Source organism: Ammospiza caudacuta, chromosome 15, assembly GCF_027887145.1.
Source record: "Ammospiza caudacuta isolate bAmmCau1 chromosome 15, bAmmCau1.pri, whole genome shotgun sequence".
In the NCBI taxonomy this organism is placed as follows: Eukaryota; Metazoa; Chordata; class Aves; order Passeriformes; family Passerellidae; genus Ammospiza; species Ammospiza caudacuta.
This window is the reverse complement of record NC_080607.1, coordinates 11,833,454-11,858,078: the sequence shown is the minus strand read 5'-3', so window position 1 is coordinate 11,858,078 and position 24,625 is coordinate 11,833,454. Positions and strand designations below refer to the sequence as shown.

At 61.0% G+C, this 24,625-nt stretch overlaps 2 protein-coding genes across 2 annotated transcripts; one reads left to right on the top strand and one right to left on the bottom strand.

The window, feature by feature from the left end:
• Positions 1–419: 419 nt before the first annotated feature.
• ZNF335 (zinc finger protein 335) lies at positions 420–10,038 on the bottom strand. Its single transcript, XM_058814578.1, has 28 exons — positions 9,979–10,038; positions 9,406–9,637; positions 8,795–9,068; positions 8,327–8,404; positions 7,772–8,101; positions 7,497–7,628; positions 7,257–7,415; positions 6,891–7,152; positions 6,622–6,799; positions 6,429–6,541; positions 6,243–6,261; positions 5,933–6,049; positions 5,771–5,847; positions 5,532–5,692; positions 5,179–5,408; positions 4,996–5,104; positions 4,818–4,912; positions 4,410–4,693; positions 4,152–4,290; positions 3,691–4,080; positions 3,461–3,603; positions 3,001–3,134; positions 2,447–2,550; positions 2,245–2,322; positions 1,963–2,046; positions 1,728–1,793; positions 1,479–1,560; positions 420–1,133 (listed from the first exon to the last, which is right to left on the bottom strand). Exons 2-28 carry the CDS (start codon positions 9,604–9,606, stop codon positions 1,015–1,017), a joined length of 4,158 nt encoding a protein of 1,385 aa, XP_058670561.1. The 5' UTR covers positions 9,607–9,637; positions 9,979–10,038; the 3' UTR covers positions 420–1,014.
• A 9,769-nt stretch (positions 10,039–19,807) lies between these two features.
• MMP9 (matrix metallopeptidase 9) lies at positions 19,808–24,309 on the top strand. Its single transcript, XM_058814736.1, has 13 exons — positions 19,808–19,962; positions 20,165–20,403; positions 20,816–20,964; positions 21,137–21,265; positions 21,347–21,520; positions 21,596–21,769; positions 21,888–22,061; positions 22,198–22,353; positions 22,442–22,718; positions 22,843–22,982; positions 23,093–23,243; positions 23,374–23,477; positions 23,757–24,309. Exons 1-13 carry the CDS (start codon positions 19,822–19,824, stop codon positions 23,864–23,866), a joined length of 2,118 nt encoding a protein of 705 aa, XP_058670719.1. The 5' UTR covers positions 19,808–19,821; the 3' UTR covers positions 23,867–24,309.
• Positions 24,310–24,625: the final 316 nt, after the last annotated feature.

The following is a 24,625-nucleotide window of genomic DNA, read 5'->3' as shown; positions in this document are numbered from 1 at the left end:
CCCGGTCTTTTTTCCCTCCGTGGATAATCAGTTTAATGCAGGAGCAGAGAACTAAATCTCTGCGATTAGCTGTTATAATCACATGTAAATAGGCCCAGACAAGCCGCTCAGGAGGGTGGTGTGTGGCTCGGGACAGAGTTACACGGGATTTAGGCTGTTTACCACTCGATTAATTTCATGACTCCAGCCCCCAGCCCACCGCTGTCCCAGCTGCCTGGCTCGCTGCTCAGGAGTCAAGGTCACTCGGGCAGGAGGCAGCTGATAGCCCGGGGTGTCTGCCAGCAGCAGCGGCCCAGCACAGTGCTGGGCTCCTGGCCCCGAGGGACTCAGCTCCAGGGCCGTGCTGAGGCGGGGTTGTCACATCCCTGTCCCCTGGACCCCCACAAGCAGGCACACACACGGCTCTCCATCCCTTTTTATTCATAAGCATAGTCAAAGCTTGAGAATGTCACAGCTGAACCCTACAACAACCACCAGCGGATTAACACAAGAGTCCATTCCCCTTCAGAAGAAAAATAAAGCATCTTCTGCCTCCTTCTCCTTGGGTTCCTTCCAGTCCAGAGCCCTGCTGCTGCCTGCCCGCAGGCTGGAGATACCACAGGAGGGCTGGCTACTGGCACACTAGGACCACTGGCCCCATGGCTGCGGGGAGCAGTGGCTGTGGCTGCACACACCTCATCTCTGACACTGCACCACACAGCTGAGCCCAGCCCTATGGCTTATCTAGGACCCCCATGCGCTGGGCAGATGCTGATCCATGGCTGCCCATGCAGACCGTTCAGGAAAAGGGGTTTCAGACCATCCAGTGCAACAGGCAAAGTGACTGTCCACACAAGGGCTGCTCAGCAGTCTCTGGGGGGAGGTGCAGGACCCCCACGGCACAGGGCCGAGTGGCAGCGTGTCCCTGGCTGTGTCTGTGCCACCACGGCTCAGGTGTGTCCCTTGCAGCCCCGGCACAATAAGGCAACTGCTGGCTGGGGTGGCTGCTGCCAGTGCAGGGTGCATGGAGCGCTGCTAGTCCGACAGCGTGATGACATCGTAGTGGATGGCTGGCTGCAGCTGCTGCATCTGCTCCGCTGCTGCCTCGGCCGTGAACACGCCCTGGGCCTGGGCCATGGCCGCATCCGCCACTGCTGCAGGGGACAGGGGTCAGTGCTGCCTCCCACCGAGGGCAGGGGGAGCCGCTCCCTACTCAGGGCTCCCGTCCATGTTCCTCACCTGTCCCTGGGAAGGGACAAAAGGCCACCCTGCCCATGTGGGGCTCCAGCAGGGAGCCCAGCTCTGCTTAACCCTGACAGGAAGGGACCTGCAAATATCTGCTCTTGGACACCATGGCTGGCAGCAAAACAGTGATTGAGCCTGATCTTCCCAGCCCTCCCACCAAGGACTGCTGCACAACTTGCTGCTAACCCCAACAACAGGACTGGCACCCCCAAACCTGGGAGGACAGACCTTCTGGCACAGGGCTGTGCAACTACCTGAGACAGCCGAGTGTGCTGCTGCTTCCAGCTGTGCCTGGGTGACGAGCTGCTGCTCCGGTGACACAGGCATGTACTGGATCTACAGGGGAAAACAGGGAATGCCTGAGGGGAGTGTTCCTCCTGGAGCTGCTTCAGCCATGGCTGCTGCACTCAGGAATCAGCCCATGAGCTCGCTCTATTTCACATATCCCTGTCCAACTGCAGGCTCAGACTCTCCAGCTCCTGCCACCACACCTGGTTCCTTACCTGTGACTCCGGGAGGAACTGGCCACCCTGCTCATACTGGATGTGAGTGATCTGACCATCCTGTACCTGGGGACAAACAGTGAGGCTGTCGTAGGGTGTGTGGGTGTCCAGGCTCCCAACAATGCTGTGACCCAGAGTAAGCAGGGAAGAGGGAGCAGGAGGGGGCCCAGCCTCACACATGACACCCCATGAGCCCCACCCACCATGTGATGGGAGCACACTGTCTGAAGCTCACCTGGATGTGATGTCCCTCTGGAACAACAACATACTCTTGGGGAAGCAAGTGCGGGACACCTTCCTGGGCAATAATGTACTGAACCTGCAAACATGGGAATTCAGACCCAGAAAAAACATCACCACTCCCCACCCCCCATCACAACAGCTGGATCTGGTCTGTCTCCTATGCCTCTTTCTACCACCCCAGTCCCTTCAGCTCTCCCTGTGGAACCCTGCTCTCCCCCACTGCTGCCAGCTCTTCCCACTAGATAGTCTCCCATCCTGGGCCATGTCCCCTCACCTGGTTGTCAGCAGTCACTAAGTGCTGTACTGTCTGTCCATCAGCAGTTGTGATCTCCTGGATGTAGGCTGCCTCCTCCTGCAGTGTCAGCAAATTCCCAGTGTGGTCAGGGGGGCTGGATCTGACCACAGCCCCCCAGGAGACCCCCACTGTGAGGAGCAGCCACACAGGACATGAGCTGAGGCCAAGGGAGCCAACTCACCTGGCTGGTGACGCTCTGCTCCTGTGCAACAAGGATGTGCTCCTGCCCCAGGGCCTGCTGCAGCCGCTCAGGAGCCAGCACGGCCTGGCCAGCCTGCAGAGCTGCTGCAACACAGAGAGAGACAGTGGGGACACTGCTGGGGACACTGCCAGGGCTACCAATGGCCTCGCTCCCCTGTGGCCAATGCCTGACACCTGCCCCAGTGAAAAGCACAAGGCAGAGGCACTCCTTGGGCTGTGCTCACACAAGGTCAGAGTTAAACAACCAGGGGCAGAACACACCCTCCATATCAGAAGCTCAACTCTGCTTCCAGTGTGAGCTGCTCCCACATATACTGATCTACCAGGACCTGTCTGGAGAGAACACAGGCCCCCCTCATTCTGCACAGTTGCTTGGCCCAGCCCCTTGGTCTCTGTCTCCATTAGCAATTCCAACTGCAGGAGGGTCCTCCTAGCCCTTCAGCCCCACCTGACCCACAAGCTGGGTGAATCCTGCATGGGGCTCCAGATGTAGGACACCCACAGGTCAGCCCTAGTCCCAGGGACATGTCTTACTGTGTAGGGTGGCCAGGGTGTCCTCGTTGCTGTTCAGGATGATGGTCTGCTGGGCAGCAGCTGGCCCTGGCCTTTTGGCCTCTGAGCTGTGCAAACGCTGTGTGTGGAACTTGAGGTGTCCATTACGGTTGAACCTATGGAGAGGCAGGGTGAGGCAGAGCATGCCACAGGCAGCACAGGATCCTGTGCTCTCAGCAGGACATGGGGCCCATAAGCACATGCTACAACATGGCTGTCCCCTCTCCCAGCATCTTCCCATCAGTGCTCAGGGACTGAACCCTCCTATGCAGAGGTTCCTTTGAGACAAAGTTGGGTCCATCTGCAGCAGGAACCATTCCCAATGGGCTGATGCTGGGGAAGGTTTGGGGCAGACAGCTCTGCCAAGATTCTATCTCCTCTTGAGCCTTGTAGAGCTCTATGGGATCCCTCAAAGCAGGATCAGCCCAGCTCCAGCACTCACCTCTGCCCACAGACCTGGCAGGCGAAGGGCTTCTCATTGGTGTGGGTCAGCATGTGCCTGCGCAGGTCCTTCTTGTTCTTGGAGGCAAAGCTGCAGTGGGGGCACTTGTGTGGCCGGAGGTTGGCATGCTGAACCATGTGGCTCTGGGGCAGAAGGACAAGTGCTGGGTCAGAAACCCCTGTTTCTCCAAACCCCTTGTTCCCAGGGCTGCTCTGCATCAGGAAACTTACCCGGACCTCTGGCCAGAGTGTGGCAGTGAAGGGACAGTCGGGACACTTGAAAGTGCTGGGCCCAATGTGGGCTCTCTTGTGACTCTCCATCTCCGCTCTCCCTGTGAACATGGCTGTGCAAATCTTGCATGAAAACTTTTTGGCCGTGGAAATCTTGCATGAGAGCTTCTTGGCTGTGGAAACCTTGCATGTGAGCTTCTTGGCCATGCCTTGGATTGCAGGCCACTTGATCTTTGGGGATGACACTTCGTGCCCCTCGGAGGCTGGGGACAAAGACGAGTCGTTCTGGGCCAGGCTGGTGACACACTGCACCACGGGCCACTTGATGCCGGCGGGCTCTGCCTCCTGGCCCTCCGCAGGTGAGGAGAAGGCAGCGTCCCCACTGAGGGGCTGTGAGAGAAAACACCAGTCACACCTGCTGCCACTGCTGCATGGGATGGGGAGAAGGCTCAGATCCTTACCTCCATGGCCTGGAACTGGCTCCCTGGGACACTGGATGACATGATGTAGTGATTGCTGTGGTCCTTCAGTGCCTCCTCTGTCATCACAGCCCCGCTCACCACAACTGTGTGGGAGGTCTCCACAGGACTCTCCTCCTCACTGCTGGAGAGCACCAGGTCAGGGATAGTCTGCCTCCTCCTCCTCCTCCTCACCACTAAAAGCCTCCCAACTGGAGGCCAGAAGTGCCTCCCCCTCCCCACTCCTCCTGTACAGCTGACCTGTACAGTGTGGCAGGAGCCTGGATCTCCTCGCTGATGGGTGCAATGATGCTGTACTCTGCTGCTCCACTGAAGGGGATGGTGATCTGCTGCAGCTCTGAGCCACTCAGGCTTGCTTCCCCATAAGCCTCCTGCACAAGTGTCTGCCCAGGCTCTGCCATGTGCAGCATCACCAACTTTTGCTGCTGCTCCTTAGAGTCCACCTTTGCCTCCTCCTCGTCCTGTGCCTGCAGCTCACAGGGGCCTGGTGTTTCTCCTGGATCATCTGGCTTCACCACTGCCACCTGTACAAAACAGCAGCTCAGCCAAAGGGGCAAGGCTCTGCCAGACACCCCTGCAGCAGAACAGGGATGGGAAGCCTTCTTGTGCCAGCCCCCAGCAGGCCTGGCTCCCCTTGACTCTGCCCACCTGCAGCGAGCTGGTGGCCAGCTCCCTCTGGGTGCTCATGTTCAGCAAGAGATCCAGGGCCGTCTGTGTGGCCAGCTCTGCTGATCCAGCCACATCTAGGGGGATCAGATAGGAAGGGTTAGGCAGGAGCTCACCTACCTCCTTCCTCATCCCACCCCCTTCCCGAGTGCTCACTTGCCTTGTTCATAGATGATGGTGGCCCCTTCCAGGGAACCTTGTGAGAGAACAGAGGGCTCTGCACCCGCAACAGCCTGGACCGTGTGGCAAGTGATGGGGCCGAGAGGTGCCTGTGTGAGAGAGAGTGCTGACAGCACAGTGGGCTCCAGCACCAGGAGCTGCTGGGACGAGGCCTGGCACTCACCGGTGGGCTGGCCTCTGGCTCAGCTGGTGCCTGCACTTGGCTGTGCTGCTGCTTCAGCTCCTCGATCTGCTGCAGGGTGAAGAAGGGGCGGCGGCGGCAGGGCGGCTCCTCAGGGTGCCTCTGTGCCCACTCCTCGAAGGAGTCGGCATGGCGGCACTGCACGTGCAGCCGCAGGTTCTTCTTGTGCTTGGTGGTGAAGTGGCAGAACTCACAAGCAAATGGCTTCCCTCCTGCAGGGCCCGGGAGGGGGAGTCAGGCAGGAAAGCCCCAGGGGATGGGAGGGAGAGCAGGCAGGCTCTGATTGTCTCTGGGAGATTGGGGGTGCAGGGCATCAGTCAAACAGGTTCTCTCACCTGTGTGCTTGACTGCCATGTGCGAGACCAGGAAGTCCTCCCGGAAAGTGGAATACTTGCAGACACTGCACTTGTAGGGCTTGTCATTCATATGTGACAGCTGGTGATTCAGCAGGACCTTCTTGTCCTCGCAGACATAGTCACAGAACTCACACTTGAACCTGCCAGGACAAAGTTACCTGTGGCACCTGCTAAGGGGAGCAGGACACAGGCTCTGCCCAGGCACACCGGGCTCCTACCTGCGGTTGGCAATGGCCTGGATGTGTGTCAGCAGGTGCATCTTGAAGGTGTAACGCTTCTTAAAGGACTTCCCGCACTGGTGAAACAAAGTGAGGCAGCACTCACTCCCTGCCCTTCCTCACCCACTGCCAGCCCCTCCCCAGGCTGTTCTCCCCATTCACCTTGTCACACATGTGTGGTTTCTCTGTACTGTGTGTCTTCATGTGCTGTGTAAGCCTCTTCTGCATGGGGTAGACACGGTTGCAGACAGGGCATGGGAAGGAGTTCAGCTTTGGTGGCTGGATGGAGAGCATAAAGATGGTATCATCCAGATGAGGTCACCAGTTTCTTTACCCTCTCCCCACTGGAGGACCTGGGTTGCCTTTCCTCAGAAGATCCAGAAGCAATGCCCTCAACGAGGCACTGAGATTTTGTGATGACCCAGATGTGCCTCTTCCCATATAACAGTGTCAACAGAGTATTCAAACTCACCGGATCAGCTCTCTTCTTCCTGAAAAAGTAAGAAAAGTCCCTTGTGTCAGCCACACCCCAAGCTTCCTTATACCCAAAACTCTCCATTTTGGAAAGGGTCAGGGGATGGGGCAGCCATGGCCACCCTCCCAGGACAGGAAGAACAGTGTCAGTACTGTTCAGTCCCCAGGACTGTGCTGCCCTCACCTGTCCCTGCTGTGCACTGTAGAGTGCCGAATGACATCCTTCTTGTACACGCTGGTGTAATTGCACTCCTCGCACTTGTAGGGCTTGCTGCCCACATGGTTGAACATGTGCTCCTGTAAGAGGCAGACCAGGGCCATGAGACCTGGGGCTGCCAGGCAGCCTGTGGGTTTGAGGCAGGGCAGATGAAGCTCACCTTGAGGGAGGACCAGCGCCGGGAGCGGTAGCTGCACTGAAGACACTTGAAGAGCTGCGGGTCATTGGCCTCGTGCGAGTTGACGTGGAAGCGCAGGTCATCGTGTGTGAGGAACCGCGAGCCGCAGATCCGACACAGGTAGGGCCGCATCAGGGGCTTGGGGGACTTGTAGTAGTACCTGCAGGAACAGGAGCAGGGCTCAGAGCTGCAGTGGCAAACGGGCTGGACCGGCCCTGGGCACAGGCCAGAGGGCCCAGCACACCCCTCACCTGCGCCCCATGTACTTGCGGTATTTCTTGCCCAGGAAACGGCGGGAGGGCCGCCCACGCCGCCGGGGGATGACGTCTGCATCCTCGGCACCGGTGTTGGAGGAAGGGTCCTTGTTCTCAGAGTCAGACTGGCTGATACCAGGCTCTGCCAGGCTCTCACTGGTCCCATTCTCCAGGCTGGAGGAACTGGCTGCTTCTGAGTTCTGCACCTCCCGGCTTGGTGTGCTCTGGGACGTCACCAAGGGCTCCACCTCCCCTCCTGCTGCACAGAACACAGCACAGCTCCATCACATTCTCACTGCAGCTCCAGGAGCACCACTCCCTGCTTCACCCCTGAACAGGGCTGCTGCCTCCCAGCTCCCTCACCTTCAGGCATGTCCTGGGACATATTCTCCAGACGAAGCAGCTTGCGGGGCCTCCCTGGGCGCCGACGCGGCCTCTCCTCGCTGGAGGTGGCGACAGTGCAGCTATACTTGGGCAGTCGCCCCCGGGGCTCGTCCTCAGCTGGGTTGTAGTCACTGTCCTCTGCAGGCAAGTGCCCCAAACATCAGAAAAGATGATGGGAAAAGACTAAGCTATGTAAGATGTGGGGAAGGTGAGTCCTACCTTCAGGATCATCAATAGCACCAGCATCCATAATATCATCATCTTCTTCTTCTGCGGCCTCCTCATCCTCAGTCCTTGGAACAGCTCCCACCTTTCGTGGTCGTCCCTTCTTCAAAGCCAGAGCTGAACCCACTGCCACAGAGAACAGGGTGAAACTTCTTTACCAGACTGTGCCAGAACAGGCCCTTGTGCTCCAGCTCCTCTCTTGTTTCTTCCCAGGAGAGAGCAGAGCCTGTCTGCAGTGAGATGGATTTCCCTGAGCCCTTGGCACACACCTGGCTGGAAGTGACGCTCTTTCATGTGGTTAATCAGTGTTTTCTTAGAGACACTCTTGTACTGACACATCTTGCACTTGAACTGCTGCACCACCACCACTTCCATCATCTCTTCCAGGGCCTCCAAGTCTGGCTGGTCCAGCTCCTCCCCACCATCTGCCTCCTGGGCTCGATTTGGCTGGGCAGGCAGCTCCAGCACTTCCAACTGCCCGGAGGGCTCTGAAGGGCCGGGCTGGTCAAGGCACGTGGAGGTAGGTCCATCACCAACAGCCTCTATTGCCAAGCTATTGGCTAGAGCAGAAGTGGCCATCTGGGACACCATGGGGGCACCTGAAACATCAAAACCCACTCAGCCAAGACCCTCACCTGCATCCAAGGCTGCACCCACACAGGGGGCATAGGGCTGAACACAAGCTCAGGAACAGGCTCCCAGCAGGACTGTGGTACAAGCACCGTGGCTGATACAGCTGGGACACCCACTCCAGGCCCTGCTCCAGTGGCACAAGGCTCAGAGGCACAGATGATCACCATGGACAGCCCAGGGAGCTCTCTCACCATCATCAGGGCCTTGCAGAATGAGGTACTGCGTGGTCTCTGCCCTTCCATCCTCTGCGCTGGTCACAGCGATGCAGCCTGGCAGGAGAGGAGAGCAGAGTGGTGACTGTGAGATCCAGGGGCTGGAGAGTCACTGGGGCTCCCTGGTGCTCTCCCAGCTCAGATAGAAGCCTGAAGGTGGGAGGAGGGTCTGGCTCTGGGCTCTGAGATGGAGCCTGCCCTGGGCTGAAGGAGCAGTTGGACAGAAGGAAAGCTGTCCATCAACATGAGCTCCTCACCAAACCCTTGAGTCACTACAGCAAAGCAAGAAGAGAAAATTCTGCTGACCAGTTGGACTCAATGATCTTAGAGGTTTTTTTTTCCAGCCTTAATAATTCCATGTCCATAGTTCCCCCACCTCCTGAGGTCTGGGGTAGTGGCTCCCTCCCCAGCCCACCCAGCCATCTCCACACGGGAGCACACACTCACTCTGGATGATGTCAGGCCCGATTGTGGACTCGATGATTTTGTCAATGGCAGAACCCAGGTCGGAGGAAGTGGATGCAGTGGAGTCTGACACAACTATGGCTCCATCGGTGATGACACTGGAGTGCACCAGGACCTGTGGGGACTCTGACACCATGATGGACTGGCTCACAGTGGACACACTGGAGACCAAGGTGGATTGGGCAATAGAGGATGAGTCTGGCAGGTAAATCCTTGGAATGGCATCTGTGCTGGAACTGCTCTCTGAGACCTCTTCCTGGCAGATAAAAAGAGTCCAGAAGAGCTCAGGTGAGAGACCTTTGCCAGCCCAAGCCCTTGGGGCTGCCAGCTTATGCAAATGACCCGGAGTATCACTGCAAGATTTCCAGGAAAGGCATCAGAGCAAATCCTTTGGTACTGACAAAAACATGGAGCTGCAGGGTTGCTCTTGCTACCAAGGGGAGTTCTGCTCCTCGGACTGACAAGCAGGTGCTGGACCAGAGGTATAACAGTGCCTGTCAAAGCTCAGTCTGTCAGCAATGTCTACAGAAACCCCCAGGAACCAGAACCGCGGCTGCCCTCCGTGCCACCCCATCCTTCCCACCGGCACCTACCAAGGAGACCCCGCTGCTGTCGGAGCTCTGCCCCACGCAGGAGTCAGCGGCCCGGGAGAGGAGCCCGTGCTCCGCGGCCGCATCGCTGCTGTCCGCCGACACGGCCACCGAGCTCCCGACGCCCAGCCCGCTCTCGGTGGGCTCCTCCCGCGCCGCCTGCGAGCTCGCGTCGCTGCTGCTCTCCACCGCATTCTCCTCCATGCCCGCCCTGCCGGGGCCCGCTACGCTCGACCTACGGGAGGGCCGCCGCCGTCAGGGCCGCCGTTCGGTTCCCGCCGTCCCCGTGCCCCGCGGGGGTCCGGGCTGGGCGGGCCCCGGAGCCGCCGCGGGCCCATTCCCGGCGCTCCGAGCTCCCTCACGGGGGTCCCGGCGCCACCTGGCGCTCCCGGTCCCGGCATGCCCCGCGGCCCCACCCGGCGTTTGGCCGCCATCTTGCCGCGGGGTCCCCCCCGCCGCCTCCGCGCGCGCGCACACGGCGGGGCGGCCCCGGTGCCGCCGGGGCGGGGGAGGCGCCGCCACGCCGGGGCGAGGGGGTCCCGCCGCCGCCGCCCGCCCGCCGACCCGCGCCCTCACCAGGTGCGCCGCGGCCCCGCCGCGCCCCCGCCGGAGCCGGCACCACGGCGGCCGCCATGCCCCCCGCCCTCTTGCCGCGCAGCGATATGGCGGCGCTGGCCCCCCACGCCGGAACTACTTACGGCCGGCCAGCCCCTGCCCCGCCTGCAGCCCACGCCGCGGCGGCGATGCACTCCGTTCCCCGGCCGCCGCCTCTGCTGCCTCCCGGGGCCACCCGCCTCCCGCGGGAGGAGAGAGGCCTCGGCGCCCCGCCGGGGACTACTTTCCCCGCGGAAGGGTCGGCGGTGGTGGGACCGTGCGTCATGGCGTCAGGAAGCGGCGCCCGGGCCCTGAGCGTCGGCGTCGCGCCGGGTTGCGCGGGTCACGTGATGGGAAGGCGGAAGCGGCGGCGGGACCGGGCCGGGAGCGGGCGCTCGGTGCGGGCACAGCGTTCTCTCCTCTCCCTCCGTTTCCCGCCCGGCCCGGCCCGACCCCATCCGACCCGACCCGGGAGCGCGTTCCCCCTGCCGAGGTCCTTACCTTGGCTGAGCCGTGCAGCCCCGGCGCTCCAGCTCCCGTTCCATAACCCGCGGCGGGCGCTGAGACCGGCGTGCCTTGTGGGCTGGGGCCGCCCATCCCCGGAGTGATCCAGGCCGAGCCGCGGGACCTCCGCCTCGCCCTTCCCTGCGAGGCCGTGCCGCGGTCAGCCCGGGCCCAGCCTCAGGCTGCTGGGCGCTTTCCCCCTCGGTCTCTGGCGGGGAACGGCACCTACTGTCCGTTTGTTCTTGGTGCCAGACCTGCCTTTTTCGACGGCAGCTCCGCATCTGAACAGCAGCCACCTTCCGATGGGCTCTGGCTCACCGAGTTCCGCCCTCCGGGATGGTTTTCCCCAGAGCAGATGGTGGCGGGCACCCGATTTGTCTGCGCTGGGGGTGCACAGTCTGGGGCGGCTCCCGGAGCGCTGCCGGCAGTGGGGCATTGCTGGCACCCCCTGACGCCCAGCATTCCCTGCAGGGATGCGCTTAGACCGTGCAGCTGTCCCTCCTCCCTCCAGATCCTCCCGCTGAGCTCAGCTGTGCATGGCCTGGGCTCGGCGTGTGCCCCGTGGTGATGGCTTTAGCAAAGCCTCAGGTGGCTCCCTGTTCCCACTGATATTTTCTCATGTCGCAGTGCTCTATTAAGGACGGCTCTATCCCGGTTTTTTCCTGGAGGAAAGGCAGCTCTATTGTGCCTGTGCTCTGTCGGGGCTGGGCCGGAGTGGGCTGACCCCGGCTCTGGGTCCCTGTGGAAGAAACACCCGGCCCGAGGGGGGTTAGGGCTCTGCATCCCAGCCGGTTCCGGGGCCGCTCAGACCAAGCTAGCCCGCAGTGCAGGTCGGGGTGGGCAGTGCCATCATGTCACTGGCCAGGACGGCCGGTCCCGAGCCGGTGCTGACACGGTGCCAGCGGCAGGAGGACAGACAGTGTCTCATCTGGCACAGTCTGTGAGCAGGACGGAGCCTGCCAGAAATCCGAGCCGATGGGTGCTGGGCTGGACCAGTACTCTGCAGCATTTGGCTGTGGTGCCTCTGTGCCTCTGCTCGGGGCGAGGCAGGCGGTGCCGGGATCCAGCCCCCACAGCCCGGGGCTCTGCGCGTCCCCTGTGTCCTGCCCCAGGAGACAGTTCCCGGAGGCACCGTGTGTCCGGCAGAGGCAGTAGAGGAGCCGCACCGCCAGCTGCTGCGTGTGCACCTTCCGGCTCTTTTTCAAGCTAATTAAATGCATCCTTGAAAGGTTTATGCCCTCATCCATCACGGGCAGACAGCAGCGGTGAGAGCCATCCCCGGGCTGGCTGTGCGAGCTCTGCTGCCGCAGCGCTCTGCCAGTGCCTCAGGGCTGAGTCCCCACATGCGCCCGGCTGCTGCCGTCACTGTCATGTCACAAACGCAGAAACACCGAGGGCTTGAGCTTTTTTTTTTTTTTTTTTTTTTTTTTTTTTTTTTTTTTTTTTTTGTCCCACTACTGCTTTTTAAAGCAGCCCTGTGTAGCTCAGTGGGGGAAGTGGAGTTGGGGAGGGTGGGAGGGAGGCGCTCCTGTGCCCGATGTCCCCTCTCCGTGGTTCTGTAGCTCACACCGGCGGAGCCCAGCACTGCCTGGGACCGGCTCTGGCCGGGTTAGGATTGCCCTTGTGCCCCCTCTTGGGAGACGCTCCGCGTTCATGTTGGGGAGGGGCAGCGGTGTCAGAGGAACCCCTGCAAAAGCTGCCTGCCAGGTAGAGGAAGCTGGATGGATTTGTGTCAGACCAGCAGGTTTCCTCTTTCTGCCTTCAGTCAGCTGCTGTGTGAGACAAATGAAGCATTTTCCCAACTGGTGATGGCCGCAGGGCAGAGCAGCCTGAGCTCCAGGGCCGCAGGGGCTCACACAAACCCTCCTGCTGCTGGCTCGGCTGATGGAAAGTTGTGCCAGGCTTCCCTGTCCCCCTGCAGAGGTGCCCCATGTCCTCTGTCTCGGTGAATTGTCCCAAGCAGAGGTCTGCTGGGATGGGTAACCTGCTATTTTTAAAAATGCTGCGTGCCCCCAAGCGGGGTGAGTGGGGGATTTCCAGGGCAGGCAGAGCACGGCTCCCGTCCCGGCTTCTGCAGGCACAGCTCCTTGCTGATAACTCTCTGCTGTTGTGCCTCCAAGCCTGAAATCACTTCAGAGCCAAAGAAAACACAAAGAAATCTCAGCAAGCGGCTTAAAGAGAATCCAAAAATGGCTGCAACACGTGTTGGATGTGTGTCCAAATACCTTGGCGGGGGGAGCAGCAGGTTAAAGGCCTTTTGGGATCGGGCTGAGGAGACAACGCAGCGCTTGTGCCTGGAGGACAAAGCTCAGGCTTGGGCGGAGTATGAGGCTGCTTTTATCAGGCTGCTTGATGGGCTGCTCTGACAGGCTGTCCCACTCCTGGGGAGGTTTCCCAGCTCTTCAGCCTGGATGCAGCGCTGGGAAGGAGCTCCCATCAGACAAGCTGCCATTGAGGCAGAGTGACCCTCAGTGGGGCTGTCCCTGCTGGTGCCCCTGGCCACGCCGGGCTGCCCCCTCCCCAGGACAGTTTGCTGAGCTCCCACAATGGCTCTTCCATGAGCTCACAGCCTCGGTCACTGTCCCAAAATAGGAGATGGTTGTGCTGAGCACGGTGCCCAAGGCAGAGCCTCAGCTTCCCCCCGCTGCAACCCGAACCCCGGACTTCCACTGCCGGTGATTTTGTCATCCGCGATGTTTGTTCCTCCTTGTTTTCTTTCTTCTTTTCAAAGAAAACATTGTTGCGATGTTTGTGTAGCTGCAGGGCACGAATCCACATCAAGGCTTGTATTTATATCCCACCTGGGAAGGGCAGTTGCATCAGCACATTTTGTAAAACGTTGAGCAAAGCAGCCCTTGCTGCAGGAAATGGTTTTTCTTCACACCAGATTGCCTCACGGCCCTGTGCCTTCCCAGCAATGCTGGCTCCTGGAGAAGGCTCCTGGGGCACTCCTGGGGATCACTCCATGCCAGGGTGGCCGTGAGAGCTGGCACAGCTTCCTGCTGGGCACTGCCTCGGCCCCTCTGCCCTGTGCCAGGGTGGTGCTCATGTGGCGAGCAGCCTCCCCCTGTGCTGTTGTGCTGGGATCCCCATTTCCCAGAGCACTGGTGTGAGTGGGAGTGCCACAGGATGATGCCTGTGTTCTGTGGCCACCAAAGCAGTGGCTGAACCCATGACCTCAGCCATAATGCCACCCTTGGGCTCAGGCAGGGCACTCCCAGTGGAGGAGCCCATGGAAGTTGATGGTGAGGCCACTCAGAACCTCACACAGCCCCCTTGGCAGGAGGCAGCTCACTGGCCCTGGAGGAGCTGTTGGTGGCTGTGCCTTGGGCATGGAGGGGCTCTCCTGGTGTGTCCTGGTGCCTCTTGTGCCCTGACCCCAAAACAGAGCAACAGTGGCACTGAGCCATGCATTCCTTCTCTGATGTATCTTGTCCCACACAGGTCAGTGCCATGGCTGCCATTCCTGTAAGTTTTTGGGGCTATCAGCAGCCTTTCCAGGATGTGCTTGGAGCTGCTGGATGCAAACAGCTGGCTCCCTCACGCCTGCCAGAACTGCTGCTGCTACTGCTGAGTGGTTTTTTTTCCCCTTCTGGAGGGATCCTGTGGCTTCCTTTCCAGACCCTGAGACCTTGGAGCCACAGTCCAAGGCCACCAGTTTCCACCCTCTCCCGTGCTGCTGATTCATCATTGCTGGTTAGTTAAAAAATGGTAATCAGCAAATTACTGAAATATAAGTAAAATAAACAAGGTGGGCAGAGAACTGTGTATGTAGCAGGGGCCCGAAGGCCTTGGGTGTGCAGTGTGCTGAGCTCTGTCTGTCCCCTGAACTCGTCCCCAGTACAGGGCCTGTGCCTGGATGAGCAGGGGGTCAGTACCTGGTGCTGCCATGGCACTGCTGACCCTGCCAGTCCTGCATGCCTGCCCAGGCTGGTCCTGCAAGGCTGCTCTGCTCAGTCCCCATCAAATGAAAGAGGGGTTGCTACACCCCAAGGCAGAGCAGGCAGACTGTGGGGCTGCTCCCCACCCTGTGGGGGCATGGCAGCTCCCACAGGTCTGCTGCCTCTTGCCTGGGTGCTCTGCAGCCTTTGTCCTCCCCAGGCAGCATGGCAGCTCTGTCCATCCTGGTGTTCCTTCAGCCCGGGGTGTGCCTTTCTCTGCTCACACGATGCCCGGTTTTGAAAGGTCTCAGGTCGTGTGGCCGGGGGCAGCTCCCGGCGGACAGCCAGGCTGTGTGCCATTCCTGGGCTGCCTGGGCTTTGTCCATATGCCTGTGTTGACAACTGAGCTGCTCTGAGTTAATTTGGCAGCAAGCTCTGGAACAGTTGTCAAATGTTTTACTGAAATCCGAACGTGTTGCATCTACCGCCCTTCCTTCTGCTTTGCGCAGTTTACAATTAAATACCACCAGTTTTGCCCATATTCCACCTTCCACAAACCCCCGCTCCTTATTCCCATTGCTGACAGCCATGGATTCCTGGCAGCACATTGTCCCCTTGCACACAGTCAGGTTCCTTGTCATTGTCACAATTGCTGCTCTTCCTGTTTTAGCAGGCAGCTGCCGTGCCCATGTCACTGCCAGGAGCAAAGCGCTGCCCACCCGTCCTGTGCCATGGTGCTGATGGCTCACGGCAGCAGCTGTGCCCTCTGGAGCTGGCAGCCACCCAGCTCTGTCCTGCTCTGCTCCCCTCCCACCTCCTGCCTCACTCCTGTGGTGCTCAGGAGATGCTTCCATGGAGCTGATCCAGCAGGTCACCTAAGAGGGGATGCTGAGGGGATGATGGCCATGAGGCTGCCCATTCCCCTTCCCAAATGCTCCCCAGGCGACCTGGACCCTGTGCCCCTCTCACCTGCCTGAATACCCCATGCTCTTGCTCCCAGCAGGTTGGAAAGTATGGGAGAAGAAAGGTTGGTCAAAGCAGGAGGCAGAAGCTGAGGCAGGAGGAGAGTTAAGGGATGGAGTTTACAACAAGGAAGTCCTGAAGCACAAAAGCCCTGCAATGTTTGGAGCAGACAGTGTGAGCTGTGCCAGCTGTCAGCCTCAGCACCTGGTGAAGGGAGGTCCTGGGTGGGACTCCTGGGTGGGACTCCCACTGCAGTGTTCCAGTGGGACCCCAACGGATACGGGGGGTTCCCAGGGTGGGCATGGAGGGGATGTCCCAGCCCAGCTCAGGGAGGTGACTGTGCCACCCACCTGGATACCGGGAGTCGGTGTGGCAGGCGGGGGATCCGTCATGTGTGCTTTGCAGCTGGGCTGGGTGGTGACACGGCAGCGCTGGTTTCAGTGCCTGCAGGGTGGAGTGTGAGCTGCCTGGTGATAGCAGCCACGTCATCCCCACCCAGACAAGGTGTGGGGACAGCAGCATCAGTGTGGGCACAGTGGGGCTGGGTGGCAGTGGGACTGAGGGGTAAGGGGCTGGGACAGCAGGCAAGCAGGGGGGAAGGGTTGGCAAGAAGGGGATGCTGAGAGGTGGGGAGTTCCCCAGGTGAGGCAAGGGACTGAGCAGGTGCCCCACAGAGCTTGGGGCAGGCAGGGAGGGGATGCAGGGCCAGGCACTGCTGGTGCTGGAGCGCTGTGGGTCTGTGGCAGGCAGGGTGGTTGCCGGGAAGGGTCCTGGGCCCAGCTGGAGACTGCAGTCCCAGCCCACGTGGGGCCCAGCGCCAGGACAGCAGATACGGGAAGTGTGTGCAGGAATGTTGTTTCTGTCTGGAGCCCTTGTGCAGGAGTGATGGAGCTCCAAGCTGTGACGCAGAGCTGCTCCCTCTGCCCTGTCCTGCTCCCATGCCAAGTGTCCCTGTGCCTGGTCACTGCATACCATGGACCAGGGCTGGTGTGTCAGTTCTGCTCCCTGGGCATGGGGTGGTGCAGAGCCCATGGCACATGTTCAGCTAGAGGCATGCAGTAATGCCTTGCCCGCTGTTCAGGGTGTCTGGCTGTGCTGTGGTGGCCATGGCACTGCAGCTTCTGCCAGGTCCCAGTGCTCCCTTCCCTCTGCACAGGTCGTGTTCCCACTGAGACCAGCACTTGCTCTCTGCAGTCCGGTGCTGTCTCACCCGCACAAGATATTGACTCTCTCTCACCCCATTTCCCCTTGCCACCACGCTCCTGCTTATACTGAGAGGGAACCTGCTGTTCCTGTCCTTTGCTCCTGTGTCCCCCTGTCCCCTGCCTGGGGTTTCTGGCTGTGAAGCAGTGACTCTGGCAACTGGGTGTTCCCTCATCCCTGGCTCCTCAGCTCCCCACCAGCTTTATTGCCCTGGTGCTTCCCATGTTTGTGGACCTCTCCTCTGGCTGTCTGGTGCCACACTCCCTCCCTGGCTGGTGCCCATCCTGCTCGCCTCTATGGGGGAATTGAACTGGGGGAGGTCTAGGGGATCCAGACAGGCACCAGCCTCCTTTGAGGTCCTGGAACAGTTTCCCACAGAGGGTCTGCATGAGGGTGGCCATGAGTAAGGCTGTGTGAAGGGGCTGTGGTGGCTGTTCCTTCCCCTTTTGGCAGCCACGGTGGTGACCGGCAACCTCGTGGCTCGGGCAGTGTCTGGGATGCAGGATGTGCCTGGGTTTTTCCATCTCACTGCTTTCAGTGGCTCTGGGAGTGAAAAAGGCCATGGGCTGTTGCACAGTCTCTGCCATCCACAGCCCTCTCCTGCTGTGGCACTGCCCCGTCACCACTGCCCTCCTCTCTTTCCCACCGGCTGCAGTGGCTGCCCCAAGCCTCCCTCCTCACATGCACTCTCTGAGGAACCTGTGCCTTGACCCAGATCCCACAGACGAGCTGATCGAGGCTGCCTGGCATGGGCCTCATGCCAGCAGTGCCGAGCCCATCCCACAGAATTCCCTGCCTGGCACAGAGGCTGCTGGCACTGCCAGACATGGGGGATTCCCTGCTGCCCTGGCCCTGCTCCCTGACAAGCCTCCAGAGAGTCACCAGAAATTCCCCCGGGATGGTTCCAGGAGGAAGCTGGTGAGCGGGGCCATGAGTCAGTGGGAGCGGCCAGGACGGGGGCAGAGCTGTGGCTGGCAACCCCCCTGGAGCTCCCACTGCCCAGCTCGGGGCTTGCTGGGACTGGGGCACAGTGTGTGGGGCATTGGCCCTCATCTCCTCCTGCCATCACTTGCTCCAAGGTCCCACTCCCCTCCCAGCCCCGTTTCTGCCAGCCTTACTCTGTGCTGCTGGGCTGTGGCTCTGCCCTCAGGGTGCCACAGGCAGCATGATGCCATGGTCTGCCCTGGCAGAGTGCCCAGGCTGTTGGAGCTGCAGCTTCTGCATGTGGTGGAAACGAAGGATGGGAATAGCATGGGGAAGTCCAAGGGATATGCCACAGTGCCAGGGAGACCAGAGCTGGATCTGAGTTTCTGACTATATCCCAGAGCTGGAGTTAGAAGTCTCCTTGTTGGGGATGCCCTGCAGGTTATTTAGCACCCATCTCCCACAACAGCTTTGTGCTGTGCGCTGAGGTCCTGGCAGGCTGGAGAGTGGAGGATGTGGAGCAGTGCCTGCTCCCCAAATGCCTCAGGAGCCACCAGCTCCAATGGGCTCTCAGGGCACCTTGGCAGAGGCTCTCCTCACCTTGGCTGCCAAACAGGCAGGGAGCACAGAGAGCCACTGCCTCCTGCCTGCTGGGCCATCACAGGGACAAGGGGGGCAGGCTGGACCCTGTGGGAAGGGGCTGTAGGGTGACCTGGCTGCAGGGTCCCTGGGCTGTGTCCCACCATGAGGGAATGCTTGGCTGGATGTGTTTGTTACACCAGGTGCAGGATGGCAGCTGCTTGTGAAGCAATTTCCTGTGCCAGGGAATGGGGGCTGCTCTTGCAGGGCTGTGGTGGGGGAGTGAGGCAACCCCCTGATTTCTCACCATTGCTTCCTTCCCAGCTTAGCCCGTGCTGCCGGTGAGCTTCCTGTGCCCAGCCAGCTGTGGATGCATCCCACCAGCACAGGGCATCTGGCAGGTGATGCTGCCCCAGGGATGAGCCCTCACTTGGGCATGGGGGCTCCTCTCCAAGGACACAAGGAGCAGAGCCCTGACCTCTCACTGTCCCCAGCTGTGCTGGGTGCCAGCATGACCTGCTCATCCTTTGGCTGGGCCAGGAGCTGCTGGTTTGGCTCAGCCAGAGCTGGGGGATACTGGGAGGGAGCAGCTGCTGAGCCCCAGTCTGGCACTGTTGGGAGCTGGGAGTACAGGCGCTAACAGCAATGGGGTGAACAGGAGGATCCTCCTGATGAACCCAGCTGAGCTTCATGGGGCTGAGCTTCCTGGGGCTCAGGGGGTTTGTGAGGGCTGGGGCAGGGGATCTGCTCTGGGACCTGTGTCTCAGCAGCCTCGCTGGGCTGCACCAGGGCTCCCTCCCCCCCGCTGACGCTGCGCCTTCTTCCCTGCCATCTGTTTTCTCCTCGCTCCTCATCCCTGTTTGCTTTCCCCTTCACTGCTCTCGTTCCCACAAGCGTCGGCACTTTGGGAGAAGCAGGAAAACACCATCCCATGGCAAGGTCTGTGCTGTGCTGTGCTGGGTGGGAACCTGAGTCAGCAGCACCCTACAGAGCAGGGCAGCAAGGAGAGGGCACCCCTAATGTCCCAGGGCCCCAGGTGGAGCATTCCTGTGCCCAGGCGTTGCCCCTGGTACCAGGAAGCTGTGCCATTCAGCTGCTGGCATTTGGGCTTGGGGTGAGGAGTCACGGGCATCTCCAATGCTGGAAACACTCTGACCCACTGGGGTGAGGAAGGATGTAGAGTCCCGGTGAGGGTGCAAGCTCCCAAATCCCAGGCAGGTGGGCTCCAGGTGCTGGGGCTCAGGTGGGGGTTCCACTGCCATCTGCCCCCATGCCCACCCACGTCCTTGCGGGTCTGGGTCCAGCATCATCAGCCCTTGGCCAGCCAAGCTCAGTGTCAGCCGGGGTGATCCTGAGCACAGTGTCAGCTACAGGATCCTGAGCACCTGGCTGGCCTCCAGTGATGCCCTGCTGTCCCCGCAGCTACCACGGTCCTGGGGCCAGCAGGGCAGTGGCTGTGCGGGGCAGCCCCAGGGTGGCCGTTCAGAGCTGTGCTGTGGCCCGGTGCAGCTGCCCAGCCGCCGTCGTTCCTGTCCTCGCGTGGCTGCGGAACGCGGCGTGTTTAGTAAACAAGGTGATGAAACAGTTAAGGCAGAGATGGAGTGTGCGTTTCGTCACCGTGGGAAGGGAGAAGGGAGCGTGAGTCGGCGCTGAGGGGTCTGAGGGTGACTCACTGCCCTCCCACCCCATAAATAGGAGCGGGTAGCCCGGCGGCACCCAGAGCAGACAGCGGGGACCAGCACCGCCACATCCCTCCTGTCACCGCCGAGCCATGGCACTGCTCCTGGCCCCGCTTGTCGCCGGGCTGCTGGCCGTCTCCTGCTGGGCAGCCCCTCTCCAGGGCAAGCCGCAGGCGGTTGTCACCTTCCCGGGGGACCTGATCAGCACCCTGCCGGATCTACAGCTGGCAGAGGTGAGGGCAGCACGGCCCCGTGGTGCCCTCCTGGCACCCAGGTCCCCAAGGGGGCACCCAGGCTAGCAGTGAGGGCTGCAGCCACGGCTTGAGAGCTGTCGTTCTCCTTGAGCTCAGGGAGGGACCCAGGCTGGGATGGGTGCCGGGGCTGCTGGAGCCCCCTCCTGCCTCGCTCACCCCTCTGGCTGCCTTCCCTCCACAGCGCTACCTGCAGAGGTTTGGCTACACCACCGAGGCAGAGGCCAAGATTGGTGGCAGGCAGGTGTCCCTGGGCAAGGCACTGCTCAAGATGCAGAAGCAGCTGGGCCTGGAGGAGACGGGAGAGCTGGATGCTGCCACGCTGGAGGCCATGCGAGCCCCTCGCTGCGGCGTCCCTGACATGGGAACCTTCCTTACCTTTGAGGGGGACCTCAAGTGGGACCACATGGACCTGACTTACCGGTGAGTCTGCTCTGGAGATGAACCCTTGTGTCCCCAGGGTGATGGTCCCAGGAGAATGGAAAGCCTGAGGGACTGGGAGGCTGGCAGCCTCTGCTCAGCCCTTCTCCAGGCTTGCTGCTGCCTGTACAGCTGGGTCCCAGTGCTGCCAGGGCCAAGCTGGGATGGCAGCAGCATCTGCTCCCCAATGCCCAGAGGAGCACCTGAGCCCTGGGTGAGGTCAAGGGTGGTGACTGCTATCATCTCTGGAGGTGGGGGTCTGCTCCTTCCCAGAACAGGGTCACTCCTGCATGAGGAGGGGAGCTCCTCATGGACCCTCTGCCTCCCTGCATGAGGAGGAGAACTCCTCATTGACCCTCTGCCTCCCTGCATGAGGAGGGGAGCTGGCAGCACTGACCCTCTGCCTCCCTGGCAGGGTGATGAACTACTCCCCCGACCTGGACCGTGCTGTGATCGATGACGCCTTCAGACGGGCGTTCCAAGTGTGGAGCGATGTGACCCCTCTCACCTTCACCCAGATATACAGCGGCGAGGCAGACATCATGATCATGTTTGGCAGCCAAGGTGATGTCCTTTGGGCAGGCAGGGAGTGAGGAGGGGCCTGGTGACGCATCCTGCCTGTGAGATCCTTGCCTCACGTCTCCTTGGGCTGTGCCCAGAGTCCCCCTGCCCCCAAATGTGCTGGGGATGTGAGGGCTCCTCTGGCAGGTCCAGCTGAGGGTGCTTTTCCCTGCAGAGCATGGGGACGGGTACCCCTTCGACGGCAAGGATGGGCTCCTGGCCCACGCCTTTCCCCCAGGCCAGGGTATCCAGGGCGATGCCCACTTTGATGACGATGAGTTCTGGACACTGGGAACTGGCTTAGGTAAGGGCAGGGTGTGGTGGGCTGGGGGGGTCTGATGGTGCCAACTGCAGCAGCAGCATTGAGCTGCCCCTCTCTGAGCAGTGGTGAAGACCCGCCACGGGAATGCCAATGGAGCCGAATGCCACTTCCCCTTCATCTTTGAGGGCCACTCCTACTCCCGGTGCACCACGGAGGGGCGCAAGGATGGGCTGCCCTGGTGCGCCACCACCCCCAACTACGACCGGGATAAGAAATACGGCTTCTGCCCCAGCGAGCGTGAGTAGTGGTGACCATAACCCCTGCCCAGCCCCACAGTGCCTGGGGCCCTCCTCACTCTCCCTCACCCCACAGTCCTCTACACCAATGGTGGCAACAGCGATGGAGCCCCCTGTGTCTTCCCCTTCGTCTTTGAGGGCACCTCCTACGATGCCTGCACCACAGACGGGCGCTCCGATGGCTACCGCTGGTGTGCCACCACCTCCAGCTTCGACCAGGACAAGAAATATGGCTTCTGCCCCAACCGAGGTGCCAGCAGGGAGGGGGGCACGCAGGGGAGGGGAGGCATGAGGGGTCTCAGCATTGTCCTGGGTGCTGGCCAGTGCAGCCAGGGGCCAGGGAGAGCCTCACTGACACTTTGCTGCAGACACGGCGGTGATCGGTGGCAACTCCCAGGGGGACCCGTGTGTCTTTCCCTTCACCTTCCTGGGGCAGTCCTACAGTGCCTGCACCAGCCAGGGCCGGCAGGATGGCAAGCTCTGGTGTGCCACCACCAGCAACTATGACACCGACAAGAAGTGGGGCTTCTGCCCTGACAGAGGTACTGCCTGTGCTCCCCTTTGTGCCTCCCAGACCCATGGCATATTGTCACACTCCTTGTGGGGACCACAGTCTCTGGATGGTGTGTCCTGCCCTGTTGTGGCCCACCAGGAACTTAGGCCAGCGCTTTCTCCCAGGTTACAGCATCTTTCTGGTGGCTGCCCATGAGTTTGGACACTCACTGGGTCTGGACCACTCCAGCGTGCGTGAGGCCCTGATGTACCCCATGTACAGTTACATCCAGGACTTCCAGCTGCACCCCGATGATGTCCAGGGCATCCAGTACCTCTATGGTGAGCAGCTGCACTGCAGCTGGGTGCATTGGGTGTCCTGCAGCACCAAGCTGGTCCCAGCCTCGTGCCCTCCCCTGTATTCACTCAGGTCGTGGCTCTGGCCCTAAACCCACTGCACCTGCACCTGCTCCAACTGAGGAGCCCCAGCCTCTGCCCACTGAGGAACCCCAGCCCCTGCCCACTGAGGAGCCCGAGCCCATGCCCACAGAGGCTGGCAGCACCTCCACCACTGAGGAAGAGGAGGAGACGACACCAGAGCCCACAGCTGGACCCATTCCTGTGGACCCCAACCGGGATGCCTGCATGGAGAGGAACTTTGATGCTATCACAGAGATCAATGGGGAGCTGCACTTCTTCAAGGATGGGTGAGTGGCAGCATCTGGCACCTCCTGCCCTGGTGAGGCGGCATGTGGGGGAACACAGAGATATGGGGGGGGACATAGGCTGTGGCAGACTGAGGTGATCAGGACAGCTCATTTTCCTCACCAGGAAATACTGGACCTACTCATCCTTCTGGAAATCGGGCATCCAGGGTGCCTTCTCTGTTGCTGATACCTGGCCTGGCCTCCCAGACACCATCGATGCTGTTTTCCAGGATTTGCTCACCAAGAGGGTCTTTTTCTTTGCTGGTGAGCTCTGCCCCCCCTACCCTCGCCCAGTCCCTCGGGCACGGGGAGGAGCCCGGTGAAGCCTGGGAGCTCCCAGGGCTGTCTGACACCCCCACTATCTCCCACTGCAGGTCGGCAGTTCTGGGTGTTTTCTGGGAAGAGCGCGCTGGGCCCCCGGGGGATCGAGAAGTTGGGTATAGGGAAGGAAGCCGGCCGCCTCTCGGGGGCCCTGCAGCGGGGCCGCGGCAAAGTGCTGCTCTTCAGCGGGGAGAGCTACTGGAGGTGAGTGGGGCCGGAGAGCAGCAGCGCTGGAGAGCAGCAGCGCTGGAGAGCAGCGGCGCCTGCCTGAGCCCTGGCCAGGGACTGGGAGGGGGTTCCCAGCAGCCCTGAGCGCGGCTCTGCTCTCCCACAGGCTGGATGTGAAGGTTCAGAGGGTGGACAAGGGCTACCCCCGTGCCACCGACGATGTCTTCACCGGTGTCCCCCTGGATGCACGCAATGTGTTCCTGTACCAAGGTGAGTGGGACCTGGCGGGTGGGTGCTGTGTGTTCAGGCCTGGGCTGCCTGAGCCTCTCAGGCATTGCTCTGGCTCCTGCTCGGGATGCTTGGGTGTGGGGAATGGCTCTGGGACAGGGCATGCCATCAGCCCCATGGGTCCTTGTGGTGGAGCTGGCAGGGTGCCAGCAAGGTGCAGGGTGTCATGTGCTTGTGCTGCTTGGGCAGCCACCAGGATGGATCTTTGTATGCCCAAACTCCTGCTGACCCTCCCTTCCCTCCATCCCCCTCCTTGCCCAGGCAAGTACCACTTCTGCCGGGGCAGCTTCTACTGGAGGATGACACCGCGCTACCAGGTGGACAGGGTGGGCTACGTCAAGTATGACATCCTGCAGTGTCCCCAGAACTGAAGGCCTGACCAGCCACCAGCTCTGCCAGCGCTGCTCCCTGCCCACTGCTTCCAACCTGCGGGCTCCTGTCTCACGGACTGACCCCTGGGAGCCTTGTGGCTGTGGGTAGCCCCAGATGAGATCACCGTCTTCCTGGAAGAAAGGGGCAGGGGGTCCTCACCTCCTGGGAGCTGCCCAGCCTGGAGAGCCCCAGCTGGGGAGAAGGACTCTTGCCACAGCTGGCATTGTGCCACTCCTGCCAGTGCCAGCTCCACTGCACAGAGGCGTTTGTCTGGTGCAAACCGCACATGGATTCGAGACAAATTTGTCTTTTTCCTGAGCCAGCAATGCCAGGTCAGGCTGAGCCCCACTGGGAGCTGGCGTCTGGGGTCACACCAGGGTGGGACACAGGGTTTTGCCTACTCCTGCCCACTGTCCACTCTGCCAACCACCCCCTCTGCCAATTGCCTGCCCATTTGTAATAAAGACAATTCTTTGGACACAGGCTCTAGTGCTCTATAAGCTGTTGGGACCGCGGTTTGGAGAACTCCCATGTGCTGGGAGCATCATCCTCCCCCAGCCCCGGGGGTGCCAGCACCAGTGAGCATGGGGGCTCTGTGGGGGGACTGTCCCCAAATCCCCCTTTGCTAAGGACTCTGGATCCTGCAAGGACACTGGGTCCAACGGGGAATGATGTTTCTCGATCCACCACCGGCCCTACGCCAGGGGCGGCACCCCTGCCCCGACTGGCCGGACCTCCCAAGCCTTGGCTCCGCATAA